The sequence below is a fragment of the Gracilinanus agilis genome, chromosome 4, assembly GCF_016433145.1.
Source record: "Gracilinanus agilis isolate LMUSP501 chromosome 4, AgileGrace, whole genome shotgun sequence".
In the NCBI taxonomy this organism is placed as follows: Eukaryota; Metazoa; Chordata; class Mammalia; order Didelphimorphia; family Didelphidae; genus Gracilinanus; species Gracilinanus agilis.
Window position 1 is genome coordinate 169,370,411 of NC_058133.1, and position 18,523 is coordinate 169,388,933.

Sequence of the window (18,523 nt, forward strand, 5' to 3'; positions counted from 1 at the left end):
TTAACTGGGAGGAAGGAGGAAAATGAAGAAAGTCTTCATTAGGCTGTGACACTAAGCTTAACTTTGAAGGAAGTTAAGGATTCTAAGAGGTGGAAGTAAAGGGAAGTGGCATAGAAAGGTCAAGATACAAAAGATGGAATGCCAAGTTCAAGGAAATTGTAGTGTTTTGGGGTACAGCCAATGTGGGGTGTAATGGTGAACCCCTGAGTTCGGGAAGGATACCTTTTGCAAGAATGCAAGACTCCAAAACTTAGCTTAAAAGTAAAAAGAGAGATTAGTAAGACAGAATTATTGGCCAGCAAGACAGCATGAATAGAACAATCTTGGGGGTGGGGAGTACTCCCAGAATGCTTCGATTCAGGAGTTTTTTATATTCTTTACAACAGTGAGTACATGATGGTGTGTCACGTGACTCTAGAGTGGTAAACACTCAGGCATTCGGTGGTGGGGTGTTCGGTCATCTGACAAAGGTCTGCCTGAAGACCCTTATAGTTTAGGAGACTGAGGGATGCCTGAGATACAGCCCAATGGTATCAAGGTGTGGCCTGGAGGTACATCTCTATATCCATCTCAAACTAAAGGATGATTCAAAGATGATAATAATCTCAGGGTCTTATAGAAGTTATCAGATGTTCTTGGATTAGGAGTCACAAGGACAGAAAGGAGCAAGGGAATTTCCCTGTTTACAGTTTGCCTGGGTTAAGGGGTACAGTGCCTATGCCAGTAGTATAATAGTTTAGTTGGAATGTAGATCATAGAAAGGGAGTAATATGAAATACATCTGGAAATATTGCTAGAGAGAGAGTGGGAGGAACTATAAAAGCTAGATTGAGGAAATTGTATTTTATCCTGGAAGTAGGAAGGAATCACTGAATATTTTTGAGCAGAAGTATACCCTGGTTATCTCCCTGCCTTGGGAAGATTGATTTAACCATTGTTAAAAGGAAGACCTGGAAGCCAGGTAGGAGAATGTAGCATTATTAGTTCAGAATTGATAAGGGCCTAAAGTAGGGTAGTGGCTTTGTGAATGGAGATAAAGAGAGTGTTGTAGAACTCTTGGAGTGAAAAAAACTTGGCAACTGATTGAATTAGGGATAGGACAGGGAGAGTTGAAAGGAAAGAGAAGAGTCAACTCCAAGATTATGGACTTAGATGATTGGGATGATATATATGACCTCAGAAGAAATTAGAAAGTTTATAGGACGAGAATTTAAGAGAAAAATTCTGAGTTTGAAATGGCAATAGGACATCCAGGAGAAATTTTAAGATAAGTTATGGGGAGTTTAAGGTTGGGTTTATAGATTTGGGGGTCATTTATTTAAGAATACTAATTGAACTCATAGGAGTTCACTAGATCACATAGATGAGATCACTAGAAGAGAGAAGATGGTCTTGAATAGAGCCTAAAGAACATCCGTGTTTGGGGGGGTTGTGTTTTTTTTTGGGGGGGGGGGGAATGGTAATGAACAATCAATGGAGATCGAGAAGGTAAAATTAATCAAGAGAACTATAGAAAACAGTTCTGTAGAAGCCAAGGAAAAAGAATGAATCCAAGAGGATTGTTGATAGTGTCAAAAACCCGCAGAGGTCAGGGAGATGAGAACTGAGAAAAGGTCATTGATTTAGAGATTGCTGTTACTTATGTCAACTTGGAAAAACACAGAACCACTAAAGTAGTTAGCAAGACCAAATCTTTTAGGTTTAATCAACTCAATATTTGGTCACCACACAGAGTCTACACTATACCACATAGAGCCAAAGCTCTGGCACTCTGGTCGCAGGGTCTCTGGGAAAAATCCACTGTCAAAGATGATTTTTCCAAAGAATAATAGAACATAGGAGTCTTATATACCTTTTGGGGAATTAAGGACAGAAAACATACACTGACTGGTCATAAGCAGGCTTGGGAAAGAGGCTGTAGCCTCTGGCTGGGGTATAAGAGAGTGTCCTAAACTATAATGTATACAAAAGAATGGTTCTTGCCAGGGGTTGGGCTATCTATCTGAGAGAGGTCTCTGATCTATGGGAGAAATTTCTAAGACAAAAAGGGTACTTAAGATTTGATTATGTCTACTAGTCCCATCTAAACTGGGATCTTTAAGTACTTTAAGGTTTATTGTTTAGTCAGAGACTAGGTCAGTCTGGGACTTCCCCCAAAGCAAGTAAGTTCTCCAGTGACAGGAGCAAACTTGGGGTTTCCAGAAATAAAGTTGACACTTAAAAAAATACAAAATACCAAATTAACCAAAAGAGGAGAATATTTAAATAACCCAATATCAGATAAAAAAAATTAAACAAGCCATAAGTGAACACCCAAAGAAAAAAACCTCCAAGACTAGATGGATTTACAAGCGAATTCTAGCAAACATTCCAAGAACAATTCCAATATTACACAAACCATTTGCAATAATAAGAAAAAGTGTCTTTAAATTTCTTTCTGTGATCCAGATATGGTTTGATAGCTAAACTAGGGAGAGACAAAGCAGAGAAAATTATAAATCAACATCCCTGATAAACATTGATACAAAAATTTTAAATAGCATATTAGCAAACAGGCTATAAAAACATATTTAATTATATATACTATGTTGAAGTTTTATCTACATTAGAAATTTGAGGCTTAACATTAAGAAGACTACAAATATAATAAAGCATATTAATATAAATAATTTAAAAGCATGATTATATCAATAGAAGCTGAAAAGACTTTTGACAAAATCCAACATCTGTTTTTATATTAAACACTATAATCATTGGAATAAAAGAACCTTTCCTAAATTTAGTAAATAATATCTATACCAAATTGAAAGCAGATATCTGTGAGGAAAAATGAGATGCCTTTCTAATGTAAAAGGGGGGAAATTATGGTTGGACTGGATATTTAAGAGTTTTGGTCGCCAGGAATCAATTTTCACAATTCCAATTAAAGACCCAAGTCATGATGACTTTTATGGTAGTTTATTTACAAAAAGGAAAAGTGAAGGTAGGGAAATGAGAGAGAGTTAGTTACTCCAGCAAAGGGGCAAGCCTTCTAGCCACGAGGTCTCTTCTAAGACCAGAAGCCACTTCAGAGAGGCTAGTACCTCCAAAAATGCCACTGAAAGGGAGTCAGCCTTAACTTACCCACATGACAATTCAAAGGGAAGCAGTCTGAGGTCTCAACCCAAGCTCCTCCAAGGCCAAGTTCAAAGGGCAAAATCCTTTCACAGTAAGTTACCATCATATTTAAAAGATAATTCTTGGGCAGCTGGGTAGCTCAGTGGAGTGAGAGTCAGGCCTAGAGACAGGAGGTCCTAGGTTCAAACCCGGCCTCAGCCACTTCCCAGCTGTGTGACCCTGGGCAAGTCACTTGACCCCCATTGCCCACCCTTACCACTCCTCCACCTATGAGACAATACACCGAAATTAAGGGTTTTAAAAAAAAAGATAGTTCTGGATTCCGGGGCCGACTATCTGCACCTGGATGTAATGGACGGGCATTTTGTTCCCAATATCACTTTTGGTCACCCTGTGGTAGAAAGCCTTCGAAAGCAGCTAGGCCAAGACCCTTTCTTTGACATGCACATGATGGTTTCTAGACCAGAACAGTGGGTAAAACCAATGGCTATAGCAGGAGCAAATCAATATACCTTTCATCTGGAAGCTACTGAGAACCCTGGAGCACTGATTAAAGATATTCGAGAGAATGGGATGAAGGTTGGTCTTGCTATTAAACCGGGCACTACGGTTGAATATTTGGCACCATGGGCCAATCAGATAGATATGGCCTTAGTCATGACGGTGGAACCTGGCTTTGGAGGGCAAAAGTTCATGGAAGACATGATGCCAAAGGTTCATTGGTTGAGGACCCAGTTCCCCTCTCTGGATATTGAGGTAGATGGTGGAGTAGGTCCTGACACAATTCACAAATGTGCAGAGGCAGGAGCTAATATGATTGTATCTGGCAGTGCTATCATGAGGAGCGAAGACCCCAGATCTGTCATCAATCTCCTGAGAAATGTTTGTTCAGAAGCTGCTCAGAAACGCTCTCTGGATAGATGAAATTTCCAGGCAACTTTCCTCCTGTGCCCAGCCCACCTCCTCAAAGACCAGATTATTCAGCCTCATTTTCACCTGGTGCACAAGAACACAAGGAGCTCAAGAATCATGCTGCTGCAGAGGTGGGGCCACTGCCTGTCCTGAGCAGTTAAGTCTTCATCTTGTTGACTTCAGCATACATACAGATATGCCGAGGCCAAGAATGGAAATAGGTGCATATGTGATAATTACTAGGTTTTTAAAGAGATGGGAATTAAATTTTTATGTGGCCAAAAGTAGTTTTTACTCGAAGACTTGATCTTAAAAAAAAGGAATATATTATGTTGCCTTGACTTAAGGTTCTGTCTCAGAGGCAGAAGAAAAAAACAGCAGCTGCTAACTATAAAAGGACTAAAATGGGTAATACTGCTCCTCTTTATTCTCAAATGTATGTGCTTCGTTATAAAAGGTTTGCTTTACTCACTAGCTTTCTTTAGAAAACAATTGTTTTTTTGTTTGGGGCATCAGTTGATTTTCATATATATAATTTCTTTGTGTGACTGGGTTTCGTTTCTTGCAGGGAAATCTAAGCTCAGTGCTTTTGAGTGGAATGAGATGATTCCTTTCTAAGTTTCTTTATCCCTTTCCCCTCCCACCATCTCTTTATACTTATCTTGGCTACATTTTCATGTGACTAACCACCCTACTTGTTTTCCCAGTTGACCAAATGAGACAAAACATTTCCAGCCCCCACCCCCCTTTTTTCCTTCCCTTTGGGCAGTAACCTACTTTGGAACTAAACTATAAGACGACTGAGGATTATGTTGTTTACAAGAGTTTATTTTTTATATACTTTAAAAAAAACACATTTATTTCAAACTCTTTCCTGCCTATAGCAAAATATGTTCAACACTTGGACAGAAAGCCGAGTTGTCTCTTTCTCCAGATCAGAAGTATGGCCTCAGAGGTCCTTCAGGTGGCTGGGTCCAAAAATACAGAAGTGTAGGACATCATTGTCTTGGAGTGTCCTCAGGTCACAAGGAAAAAGGTAGCGGGGACTATTCCAAATAACTTTAATTGACCACTTTTTAAAGAATTCATAATTTGATTATGCTAATACCAATTTAGATCCAGAATTTTTTCATTTAGTTCTGGACTTAGTGTATCCTTACATCTTACAGAGCACTTAGGTGCTTCTTGTATCCTGGATCTCATTTCATTCTTCTGACACTCTTAAAGGAAACAGAACAGTTATTGTCCTCATTTTACAACTGAGGAAACCAAAGCACAGAGCAGTAAGGCAACACATGGAGGTTATCTGGATAGAGATTTGGAGTTCAGACACAGTAACTTGCATTACTGGAATGATGTCAGGATCCTCTTCCAGGGTCTTTCAGAGCCCTAAATGAATGAACCTAGGTCCTTATTGGGAGTATGTCTGATTGACATGGTTTTATTCTTTCACCTCCAGTGGTAATAATGCAGAAGAATCCACAGATCAGAGGTTTATTTATAACTACTGTGCTTGATTAAATATTAGACAATAACTGTAATGGCTACTTCAAAGAAATAGGAGTAGAACTTTAATTATCCTCAGGTTAATGTGAATTTTTTATGTCTTTCATTATGCTGTATGTAAACTATAAACACGATGTTTGACTTGAATGAATGAATAGGGTGGGGAGAGGAGGGTTGCATAGCATTATGAGGTATAGTGTGTTTGTTTTTTAAAAATAGGACTATTTTGCTTGCTCTGTGTGATTTGGGAAGCAGAAAAAGGAAGATTTTTTAAACAATAAGGATAATAAAACTTCACAAAGCAAAGTACTGAAAAAAAAAAAAAAAAAAAAAAAAAAAGATAGTTCTTTTCGTCACTTCTTACATCCACCCTTCAGTTCCACATGGACAAATGGCAGCCTCAACCTTGTTTTGCCTGCCCAGGGGGCAGTCACTTGTTTTTGATTTGTCACTTACTGGCACATATGGGTCACAGACCTCCCCCCTCACCACTTAAATTCTAAGTTGGGTGGGGTGACATTCCTGTTGGCTAAAGTCTAAAGAATGAATAGGGGTGAGCTAATTTCATCTTCACACTAATAAAATCAGGAGAAAAGCAAGGATTGGCCATCATCCTACTCCTTTTTTTAACATGGTAATAGAAATGCTAGCTATACCAATAAAAAAAGAAAAAGAAATTAAGGAAATAAGCAAAGACAAAGAGGAAATAAAATGATTGCTTTCCAAAGATATAATAGTTTACTTAGAAAACTAAAATGTCAGCCAAAAAATTAGTTGAAACAAATATTAATATCTGTAAAGTTGTAGGATATAGTCGGTTCATATAAATCATCAGCATTACTTTATGTTACCAACAAAATACCAGCAGAAGCAGCTAGAAAGAGAAAATCCCATTCAGAATAAATGCAAAAGACATAACATATTTGGGAGTGTATCTGCTAATATACAACAAAGAACTATATGAATTCAGCTATAAAAAACTTCCTTTGTAGAAATAAATACAGACCTAGATAATTAGAGAAATAATAACAGCTCATGGGTAGATCAAAGCAATATGACAAAAGTAACAATACTACTTAAATAAGATATTTATTTAGTGCTTTACAAATCAAACTACCAAAGGATTATGTTATGTTTATGTTAGAGAGTTATGATGTTGGGGAAAAAAAACAATAGAATTTAGATGAGGGAAAAGAAGATCAATAATCTCTATGGTAATAATGAAAAAAAGGGGGGCAATAAATGGAAGGAGGTTATCAGTACCAAATCTCAAACTGTTACTAAGTAGTAATTATTTTTAAATTATTTGGTATTTATTTAAAAATAGAGAAGTTGATCAGTGGAATGGATTAAGTATATCTTATAAGGAATCAAGCAAGTATAATAGCATAATGTTCAATACATTCACTGTCTGACAGCTGATGAGGAAAGTAGAAAACAATTGGATAGAAATTGGGTACATACCAATGTCTCACATCAAAGTTATGGATAGATAACTTAGACATTGAAAAGAGACAGAAATGTAAGGGGTTAAAAAATTAAAGGGTTGGATGAAGTTATTTAAGAGTATGGTCACCAGGATTTAATTACTCAATTCCAGAATGATTTTTATGGTAATTTATTTACAAAAGGAGAGAGAAAGAGTGAAAGTAGAGAAATGGGAAAGAGGGCAGTGTAAGAGATCTAGCTTAACAAGCTAGACTATGTGCTCAAGCCCTGGCTTATTCCAGCAGGGCTCCAGTAGCCCCAACCCAAGGGCCTAGGGGCCAATTAACAAGGGTTTTAGCTATGAAGCCTCCTCCCAGACAAGGGGCCCCTCCAGAGGCTAGTACCTCCAGAAAAGGCCAAGGAAGGGAGTTGGCTTTTTTTCTCTCACCCACATGGTAGTTCTAAGGAAAAATAGAAAACAGTCCAAGATACTCAGCCAGAGTTCCTCCAGGGTCCTGTTCAAGGCGAAAGAGCATATCACAGGAAGTTCTGGCCACTTTTAAAGACTGTTCCTTTCATCACTTCCTGTGCCTGCCTCCCACTTTACATGTACCAATTACAGCTAAAGATTTGCTTAGGACTGCCCCAGGGGCAGTCAGTGGATTCTGATTCGTCACCCACTCTTGAACACCTGGGTCACAGACCTCCCCCACTTAAGTAAGTAGGGCTGGGGATTAAATCTAAAAATGGGCAGGGGAGAGTTAATCCCATCTTCACAACATAAAAAGTGATGGCAATTTAAATTACCTTTTAGTTCAATGACTGGGAAAGAGTTTGTGACAAAAAAGCATCAAAGTATCACAGAAAATAATATGAACAATTTACATTAATATAAAACTGAAAGGGTTTTGCACAAACAAATCTAATGCAATGAAAATTAGAAGGTAAACATAACTGGGGGAAAAAATCTTTAAGCTTTTCAAATAAAAATCATATCCAAAATATAGAGAATTAACTCAAATTCATAAAACTTAGCCCCCAATCCCCATAAAAATTAGTCCCAATTCCTCAATAAATAAATAGTCAATGGGTACAAACAAACAAATTTCAAAAGAGAAAAATCCAAGTTTTCAATAAACATGAAAAATTGCTCCAATTTACTAATAATTAGAGAAATGCAAATTAAAACAACTCTATTCTGACTCACATCCATCAGACTGGCAAAGATGGCAAGAGGAAAATGATGAGATTGGGAGGACTTTGGGAAAATAGGCACACTAGTATATTGTTTTTTGTTTTTTGTTTTTTTTTTAAACCCTTACCTTCCGTCTTGGAGTCAATACTAAGTATTGGCTCCAAGGCAGAAGACTGGTAAAGGTAGGCAATGGGGGTCAAGTGACTTGCCCAGGGTCACACAGCTAGGAAGTGTCTGAGGTCAGATTTGAACCTAGGACCTCCCATCTCTAGGCCTGGCTCTCAATCCACTGAGCTACCCAGCTGCCCCCCACACTAGTATATTGTTGATGGAGCTGTGAATTGATCTGACCAACTGGGAAAACAATTTGGAACTATCCTCCAAAAGTTACTAAATTGTGCATATCCTTTGACTCAACTATCCCACTACTACTTATACTCCAAAGAAATTAGAGTAAGCAAAGAACCCATATTTACAAAAATATTTATAACCATTCTTCTCATAGTAGCCAAAAATTGGAAACTAAGAGTATACCTAGCTGTTGGGGAATGGATAAGCAAATTGTGGTATATGAAAGTAATGAATAGTATTGTTCTATAAAAATTATAAAATGGACAGTATGGGAAGATCTCTTTGGCCTTGTGCAGAGTGAGGTAAGCAGAACCAGGAGAATAATATACATAATGATAACAACATTATAGGGGAAAACAGCTTTGAAAAAACTTTAGAAATGTGATTAATGCAATTATATATCTAGTCTAGAGGACTGAAGATGAATCACACCACCACCTCTTTCCAGAAAGGACATGTATTTTTAGACTTAGCCAATATGGGAATTTATTTTGCTGGATTATGTATTTGTTATGAGGGAGTTTTTATTTAATTAAAAATTTTAAATTAAAAAATGTTAAGTTTTAAATTCAAATTGTGGTTGAATTATCAGTTAGTAAACATTATTAAGTACTAACTATATGCCAACAAATCCAAAAGACCATCCCTGCCCTCAGAGAGCTCACAGTCTAATGGAGGAGATATGAAAATAACAGTGTACAAACAAGATAAGTACAGTATAAATATGAGATATCAAGAGTGGGAAGGCACTAGCATTCAAAGGAATCAGGGAAGACTTCTTTAAAAAGATGGGATTTTAGCTGGGACTTGAAGATAGAAGGGAGAGATGAGAAGGAAAAGCATTCTAGGCATGAGGAACAGCCAGGGAAAATATCTGGAGACTAGAGATGGAGTACATTGTACAAGAACAGCAAGGAGACCAGCAACACTGGATCATAGTAGTCATGAAAACTGAGAGAGAAAAAAGTATTAAGGAAGAGAGAGGGGTGAAGAGTGTTGAAGGCTACAAGTAGGTCAAGGAGAATGAGGATTGAGAAAGGCCATTAAATTTCTCCCAGGGTTCTCAACTGCCCCCTCCTGCATCCCGCATGCCTCTCTAGGAACATTCTATCCAACTGACTTATCTGTCAATCAAAGGTGAACTTCAAGCTCCCAGAGATTCAATATAACACATGTTATAAGGCTAGTCCAGGGGTCAACAGAGCTATGATTTGAACAAGATCCTATGACTCCAAATGTCCTGTTCTTTCTACTACATCATACTGCTGCTTGGCCCCAACAGGCAAAATCAACAGAAATTCATAGAACTTGTAGAGGGGTAGATTTAGGCTCAGTGTAAGTTAACTTCCTGATAATTGAAGCTATCCAGAGGTTCATTGGGTAGCCTTAGGAGGTAGTTTCCCTGCCCTCTAAGAGGGACTTATAAAGAAAGACTGTGTAACCATTTACTAGTATGTGGTGAGGGGGCTTTCTTTCAGGTTCAGTTAGGACTAGAGGTGTCTTGGGACCGTTTGAAACTGAGATGAAATGAAGTCAAGATGGTCCATTTCCAAATGGGAAAATAGTGTCCAGACTGAGAAAGTGACACGGAGGATGAAAATGAAGTACTTTTTGTTTGTTCTTAGCAGTGCTCTAGGAAAGGATTCAAACCCCAATTCATACTATACTCTCCTGTTTCACCATTCTTAAGGAAGCTGCTCTATTTCTAGCATATAATTGTTATTTCATTCTAAAATCAACTTTATTCATTATCATCTAAAAATTTGTTGTGTGCCATTATTAATAGCCTGCTAGAGATATTAAACCCTCCCCCTGAGAGTTTTCTTCACAAAGAAAGTCACATACAAATATTGAGAAGCTCCCTTGTAAAATTCAGTTATAGTTCCTTTTGTGGGTGGGGAAAGATCAATTAATCAACTTGTACTTTGTAAGTACCTGCTATATGCTTGGCACTATGCTAAGACAGAATGTTCATTTTGAGTTTCATCTAGATCTATTCATACTCCTTACCACTTCATTTGTTCCAGGTGATCCCGTTACACCCTGGATTTCTCACCTTGGAGGTCTATGATCTGTGCCTGGCTTTCTTAGGCCCAGCGCTGGCCCACTTGCGGGTATCAGACATACAGGAGCTGGAGGTGGACCTGATTGACAAAGTGAGAATTGTTTGCTTGTCATAATTCTCACACCAATAGTTTGCAATTAGGCTACATATTAAGCATGGGGAGTGAATTTTTAAAAACCATACCAGAGCCTCTGCTTTTTATAAAGAGGCCATATGCAAAAACTAAATTGTGATGAAGATATACATGGAATCAAAAGCAAAATACTAAAAATAGTATGCAGAGATTAGGTAGCTTTGGTTAAAGGGTACAAGAAGGCAAAATGTAATGTAGCACAGCTCTTTACTCACATCCCCATCACACAGCTTCAACAGCTAAGGTCCCCACAGGACTGAGGTTGGCCTTGGATTCTGCTCTTTGAGACCTCACACTAGGCTTGTCTGTACATAGTAATAATAGTCATAACTTCTTTGAAGTTTAAAACACTTTACATATATCATCTGATTTGTACCTTCCACAACCCTGTACAGTAGGTACTGCTGGTCTCCTTATTTAGTTGAGAAAACTGAGGCTTGATGATTCACCCATGGTCATGTAATTAACAAGTATCAGAGGCAGGATTTGAATCCAGGTGGGCCTGACTCCAACATTCTTATCTATTACATATGGTGCCTTTGAACCAAAAAATACTCAAATCTACCATTTTCTCTTAATCCTCAGGTTGAGATTGGGAAGTCTGTATTAGTGACAGTGAGAGTTTTAGGCTACTCCAAACGCCCATTCCGAAATAAGTACTTCAGAAATATGGATCTAAAACTTCAATTGGCCTCTACCATAGTCACACTAACGTGAGTATCATCCATCAGTAGTCCTTTCTCCTGTTTTAGGTCTCTCCTCACAGCCAGGAGACTCACATATCCTTACTCCTCAACTTCTCATTACAGTATTGCCATAAAACTTCTCCGTTCTGTGCATTGCAGAGTCATCTCCCAGGATTTAGAGCCATTTAAAAATGCACAGTTCCTAATCTTCCTTGTTATAAAAATATTCATCTGACTATCTGGGCCACTCCCCAAACTTGCATTCACAGACTCAAGATGGTTCCCCAGAGGGTGGCTGTTACCCTTGGGTTCTAAAGTTACCCTCAAAGTAACTTCTTAAACTATAGTTTCTGAGACCCTACTGGTATATTTCCATTAACAATCATCTGGTAGCACATTAGCTCTTAGCAAAAGCATTTATTAAGATGACATAGTGAAAACAATAACTACAGAACAACCCCTCCCCTCATAAACCTGTGACATATTCTCCTACATATACACATGGTGTCAAGGGGAAGAGAGAGCAAAAAACCAAGTATAGTCAGAATAAGTTTATGAGATAGGTGCTGCTGCTATCTCCATTTTACAGATGAGGAAACTGAGAAGACAGAGGTAAAGTGAATTCAGGGATCCCACAGCTAGTAAATGTGCTATAAGATTATGAATATGAAGAATACAGAAAAGAATGGAAAAATCTTAGTTGAATTTTGATGCAAAGGAGAGTAAGCAAAACAAACAAACAAACAAACAAAACAGAATGTCCTGTTTCTACAATAATGTAAATGAAATGGAGTGTGGGGCTGAGGATCCGCTGAATGCTATGAAATTCTAATGACCCAGGTTGGCAACAAAGAAGGTAACTCTTAACTGGTGGGCCTGACTGAGGTCAGTTGCTTGCTATTTTAAGTCCAGTATTGAATGAAATGAAGTATTTAGCATTCATTGGTTATCAAAAGGGGATTTACTCAGCTTTAGCATAGAGAGGATATTCACCAAGGATCCTGTAACACTTGGTAGAAGCAGCCTACCTTGCCTCGGTATGGACATGTGTCTGGTCAGTCCTGCCATTTCTGACATGCCTATATCCCAGACAGCAGACCTGGTACCATATCAGTACAGCCAAATATCAACAGGAAGCTTCTTCAGAAGTTGAGTTTGAACCTTAACCCCCTGGTATGATCAGATTCCAGCTTTGTCACCTTTCAGGGAAATTCATATTTTATAGACACTATTTCCTCCTTCACTCCTCAAATGTAGATTTGCTGGCTCTATATCCAGGTCATAACTTTGGCAAACTCCTGAGTCTTTTCTTCTCCTTATCTATTCTGTCTCTGTGATTTCTTTAGTTCCCGTTGTTTCAATTATTATTTCTCTTCAGGTGATTCTAAGATTTGTATATCCACCCCAAATTTCAAACCAGAGGTCCAGTCCCATATCACCAATTGTCTTTTAGACATCTTGCCAAAGTCAGCTTTCTACATAGGCCCATCCTTCACTGAATTGTGCTGCTCTCCCTAATCCTCAAACTCCCATTGGCCACTGGCTCTGCCCATGTTGCCCCCAGTTATGCCCTTGTCTCTCTCATCCTTTGAATAAACTTCATTTGATCCTGTCATCCCCACTGGCTATTGTCTTATGTCTCTCCTCTCCTACTCATTTCTCAGTCTTCTGCAGTCTAATTTCTCACCTCATCTTTCAGCTGAGCCTGACATTTCCAAAGTTAAAAATGTTCTCTTGTCATTTGTAATGTCCTTTTCTCAGTCTTCATGGCTCTTGGCCTTCTTGGCCTCTGTAGCTTTTAAACTGTTGATACCATCACCTCCAAGGATATTCTCTTCTCTAGATTTTTGTGGCCTTGCTCTGTCCCATTTTTCCTTCTATCTGTGATTGCTCCTTCTCAGTCTCCTCTGCTGGATCTATATCCAGTCATACCTCTGACACTCTCCTGCATCTTCTTTTCTGTCTTTATTCTCTCTCTTTGATTTCTTCAATTCCCCTAGATTCAATCATTATTTCTATTCCAATGATTCCTAGACTTGTATATCCACCCAAAAATTCTTTCTTTTTTCTGTTTTTAAACCCCTACTGTCTGTCTTAGAGTTGATCCCAAGTATCAGTTCCAAGGCAGAAGAGTGGTGAGGACTAGACAATTTGGGGTTAAGGAGCTTAAGTTGCAAAGCTAGGAAGTGTCTGAGGACAGATTTGAACTCAGGACTTCACATCCCTGGACCTAGCTCTATCCACTGAACCACCTAACTGCCCCATCTACCCCAAATTTCAAACCTTAGTATCAGTCCCACATCACCAACTGCCTCTGGATACCCATCTTTTTGTATAGCCATTTGAGGCAACTCGAATTTAGCATATTCAAAACAGAACTAATTTTTTTCCCCAAAAACTCTTCTCTGCACCAATTACACATTACTATTGAACTCCATTATCTTCCCAGACACTCAGGATGGCAGCAGTATTATCATCTATAACTCTTCACTCATACTTACCCTCCATCTTATCATTTCTTTCTCCACAGAATCTCTCAATATCCCCATCTGTCGTACTCACATAGCACCACTCTAGGTCAGGACCTTTTCACTTCTTCACTAGCCTTCTAATTGGCCTCCCTGCCTCAAGTCTCTCCCCTCTCTACTCTTCTTCCACTCATCTACCAAGATGATTTTCCTGAGGTACAAATCTGACTACCCAATAAACTCCAATGTCATCCTGTTATCTCCTGGTGCAGATATAAACTATTTGCCATTTAAAACCCTTTCCTAGATCTTCCCTCTTCCCACACATTACTTCCTTCTGTACACACTGGTTCAACTCTGCTGGCCTGCCTGCTGCTTCTCATACATGATCCTTCCCTCTCCTGCCTCTGGGCTTAGTCACTATCTGTACTCTATAGCCACAAAAACTTTTTTTACATTAAGTTAAGTGCCTGCTTTGTGCCAAAAGAAAGGCCAAAATACTATCCCTGGTCTCAAGAAACTCACATTTTAATGAGGAAGACAGCTTGTGAATAATCATATATACCCTAAATATATGCAGAGTACATGGAAGCCACTGGCAGTCGAGGGGTAGTGTCAAATGCTATACAAAGGACTAAGGGATTTGACAGGAAAAAAGAGTTCTTGGAATTTGCAACAAGGAAGTAGGTCATCAGGGACAAGGAAAACAGAATTTCAGAAAAGATTTCTCATTTCTAAGAGACTCTTTGGGCTAATACAGCCAACAGTAGCTTTGCTGGTAATCCCCCTCATAGAGAATAGGAAATATAGAACAATGAAGTGGTTTGCCATTCCTGCCAGTGTGAGATGGGGCCTCATTATATATTTGTTTATGTTGCTGTTATTCTCTTAGAGCTTCAGGACAAACCTCTGCCACTCTAGAGCTTCCTGCCATTGCCCAGAAATGTGGCTTTAAACATTCATTTCTGATAATTAATTTTTGGGACCTTAAGTGACCCAGAACCTTCTGAATCTGAATGAGCAAGATATGAAGACCCTGGCAATTTGCCTACCTAACTAGGAAGGCCCATAGCTTGGATACTACCAAAATAGTGGAACATTCCTGACAACTCATTGATCTCTGCAGGTTCATGGAGGAACAAGATGAATACTCTGAAAGCTATATTCTTCGAGCTGTCACCATTGGGCAAACCACATTAGTTGCTATTGCCAGGGATAAGATGGGAAGAAAGTTCACATCAACCCCCAGACAGATTGAAGTAAGGAAGCCATCTGGCCCAAAGTTCATTCTTCATCCTCTTTCTGGGCTTTGACCTAAGTTGCCCATCTTTCTCTGTTACTGTTTGCTCTTTTTGGAACAAAAACCATAAAACATCCTTTAGATTAAAAAAAAAAAAAAAAAAGATTGCCTGGGCAGTTAAAAAAAAACAACTAATTTGAATAATTACTTTCCATTTGGTTCTTTCTTCAAAGGTGTTTCCTCCATTCAGACTTGTTCCAGAAAAAATGACACTGATTCCAACCAACATGATGCAGGTAATCATAAAGGCAGTGGAATGAAACTCAGTCCTCCCACTTCTTGTCGGCTTCCTTCCAGGCCTAATTCTAACAGGATCTAAGATGGGAAAGAACATTTTCTTTTAACTGACATGCAGTGTATGTAAACTGGCACTCAGAGCCCTCTGAGCTGTTTCCAGCTCATCTGTTTATTCTCCAACTAGTTTGATGTGAAATACACAGTAGAAAACAGGTGGGGGGGGGGGGTGAGGGAACATTTTGGGAAGTAGGATGAGGATTCTTTTCATGCCCCAATGTTCATTGTTATATTTAAATGAATTCCAGGTGATGTCAGAAGGTGGACCTCAACCTCAGTCTATCATTCACTTCTCCATCAGTAATCAGACTGTGGCTGTTGTTAATAGGCGAGGGCAGGTCACAGGGAAGGTGGTTGGCACAGCTGTGGTCCATGGAACCATCCAGACAGTAAATGAAGATACTGGCAAAGTCATTGTGTTTTCTCAGGTACATCTTCATGACTCTCCACTTGGGTTCTCTTCCTTTTCTTTCTAAGAATATTGGCACTGTAGAAAGACCCTTCCCTTTCCCCTTTAACATAACCTTTATTTGAAAATCCACAACACATTTGGCCCCATTCTTCTTTTTTTAAACCCTTACCTTCCTTCCTAAAGTGGAGACTGACTGAATTCTGAGGCAGAAAAGTGGTTTGGGTTTAAAAAAAAAATTCTACTTTGCATCATTATCATATTTATAATTTTTTACAGCAAAAGAATGCTCCATTTCCTTTATATACACCTCTGTTTGGCTAATGAGTCCCTTCACAGCCTAGCCCCAAATTAAATTTCCAGCTTTATTATACATTATTCCCCTTCCCTCTGTGGTCCAGCAAAACTCAATTCACACAAGACATTCCATCTCCCTTCTCCATGTCTTTTTTCACAGCCCCCCAGGTCTGTAATCCCCTCATTCTCCAAGTCTGCATTCCCCTCCTCTGTCCCTCCTTACCTCCTCTTCTAAGAAATTCCTCATTTCCTTCATAACTCATCTAAAACACCACCTTCTAACTGTGTACATATTTTCTCCCCAATAGAATGGAAGCTTTTTTAAAAACAGGACTATTTCATTTTTGCCTTTGTGTGCCTAACACCTAGCAAAGATACTCTCACATTGTAGGTGCATGGATCGATACACTGTGTTTGTTGATAACAGTTTATTTAACCATTCCATAGTCGGTGAACATCTACTTGGTTTACAACTTTTTTTTTTTTTTTTTTTTTTTTTTTGCTACTACAAAGAGTGTTTCTTTAGACATTTCATTATATGTAAGACCTTTCCTTTTGTCACTGATCTCTTCCTCAAGGAATTTCTTTCAGAGAAGTCACATTCTCAGCTCTAATTGATATTTTGAACATTGCTCCTCCTACCAAAATTAACAATGCAATTGAAGCCCCCACCTAAGCTCCTCTGTCCATGCTATAAATACTCCTTTCATATTTAAATTCTCCCTTCACCTTCCTGGACAGGATGAAGTACAGGTAGAAGTTGTCCAGCTTAGGGCTGTAAGGATCCTTGCAGCTGCCACACGTCTTATCACAGCTACTGAGGTGAGCACTAGACCCCACTTCAAACTGAAGCTGTCATTCCACCACTGTCAATTGAGTGGATAACTATTTATTGTGCTTTTTTTTCTCAGATGCCTGTCTATGTCATGGGAGTAAGCAGTACCCAGACTCCTTTCTCCTTCAGCAATGCAAATCCTGGACTCACATTCCACTGGTCAATGAGCAAACGAGATGTACTGGACCTGGTACCCAGACACTCCGAGGTATGGGTTCATGCCTTATAATTACTATGTCTGGATCTTGTTACTGTTCTTATTTTTAGTCATCAGGAGCTTAGGCTGACTCTTATTCTATAGACTATAAACCTTATGGACAGAAAGGCAGAAAAGTGAAGAAGAAAAGTTATGTAGGATCTAAAAGCTAAGTATATGTGACATAAAAATTTCTTTTGCCATTCACAGAGAAGTTTGTCACTGTTTTCATAGCATCTGCCCCCAACTCTAAGATCAAAATCTTCCCTAAAAATAATGTGAGTTTTTGAATCAAAGTGATATCAGTTGTCTTTCCTATGTATAGTGTTTAGAAGGATATGCTAATTTCTTCTCTGGTTTGGGAACTTATTCTATAGCCTAAATATTTTTTTTACTAAAAACACACTAAAGTCTCCATGTGCTAAATATACTTTCTTAGCCAAAAGTAAATAAACTATTAGCCCAACTCTATGTCTTAAAGTATGTCATCAGTGCTACTTAGTCATATTACTAGCATTAACTGACTCCTAATCATATTTTAATGGAGTAGCTTTTTGGCAGAGTAATCACATAATTGTCATTTGTCTTCTACTATGCTGGAGCCATTTAAAATAGATGTAGATTTTAGGTTAAATAAAACTGTGTATTGATTTATTCCCCACTGGAAATTTTTTTTTTCATAAAATTTGACATGGGGGGCAGGAAGACAAAAAGCATTGGGCATATCTTACTTAATATCTTAAAAATAGATTTCAAGGGCAATATTTCTTTTAATTTTTTAAATTTATGAGCAGACGTCCATGTTACAAAAGCAGCAAACTATGAAGAACAATTATTTATACACAGAATTGTTTAATATTATAATCAAATAAAATGCAGTGAAGTTAGACATATTTAATAATAGTTTTAATAATATTTGGGCCATACAGTAGTTTGGCATAAGTAGTAAACAAGATCAAAGTGGCTTAGACAGTGATCACAATTTTACCCAAAGACTTCCTCTTCCCTGGGTGACATTCTGACCACTCTGATTTCAAGGGTCCAGGCTCACATTCTCAAAGCCAAGTTCAAATTAGAGTTGGTCTTGCAACTGCAGAAAAGCTACAGGAATTATAATTGTGGGAACATTTCTGGGAGAGCCAAAGAGAAAGGAGAGAAATTGGGCAAAGTGAGTGAGCTGGGCATGGAACAGCACAACCTAGATGGTCAGGCCTCTCCACTTCTTAGAGAGGAAGCCCTCTCCATCTACAGAGTTAATTATCCCTCTTATGCTTTCATAGAGGAACAGAAATTAGATGGATAGCCCAAGCCTTAGGCTCTGAATAAAACTT

The 18,523-nt window shown here is 38.5% G+C and overlaps 2 protein-coding genes across 2 annotated transcripts in view; both read left to right on the forward strand.

Moving 5' to 3' along the window:
* NUP210L (nucleoporin 210 like) overlaps positions 1-18,523 on the forward strand; it is a 128,866-nt gene that overhangs the window by 71,468 nt on the left and 38,875 nt on the right. Inside the window, exons 21-27 of the mRNA XM_044672740.1 lie at positions 10,537-10,665; positions 11,293-11,420; positions 14,988-15,120; positions 15,335-15,397; positions 15,704-15,883; positions 16,903-16,983; positions 17,073-17,204. Of these exons, the coding sequence (XP_044528675.1) occupies positions 10,537-10,665; positions 11,293-11,420; positions 14,988-15,120; positions 15,335-15,397; positions 15,704-15,883; positions 16,903-16,983; positions 17,073-17,204 (846 nt within the window). The remainder of the gene's footprint in view (positions 1-10,536; positions 10,666-11,292; positions 11,421-14,987; positions 15,121-15,334; positions 15,398-15,703; positions 15,884-16,902; positions 16,984-17,072; positions 17,205-18,523) is intronic.
* LOC123244543 (ribulose-phosphate 3-epimerase-like) lies at positions 1,474-4,430 on the forward strand. Its single transcript, XM_044673051.1, has 2 exons — positions 1,474-1,488; positions 3,427-4,430. Exons 1-2 carry the CDS (start codon positions 1,474-1,476, stop codon positions 4,039-4,041), a joined length of 630 nt encoding a protein of 209 aa, XP_044528986.1. The 3' UTR covers positions 4,042-4,430.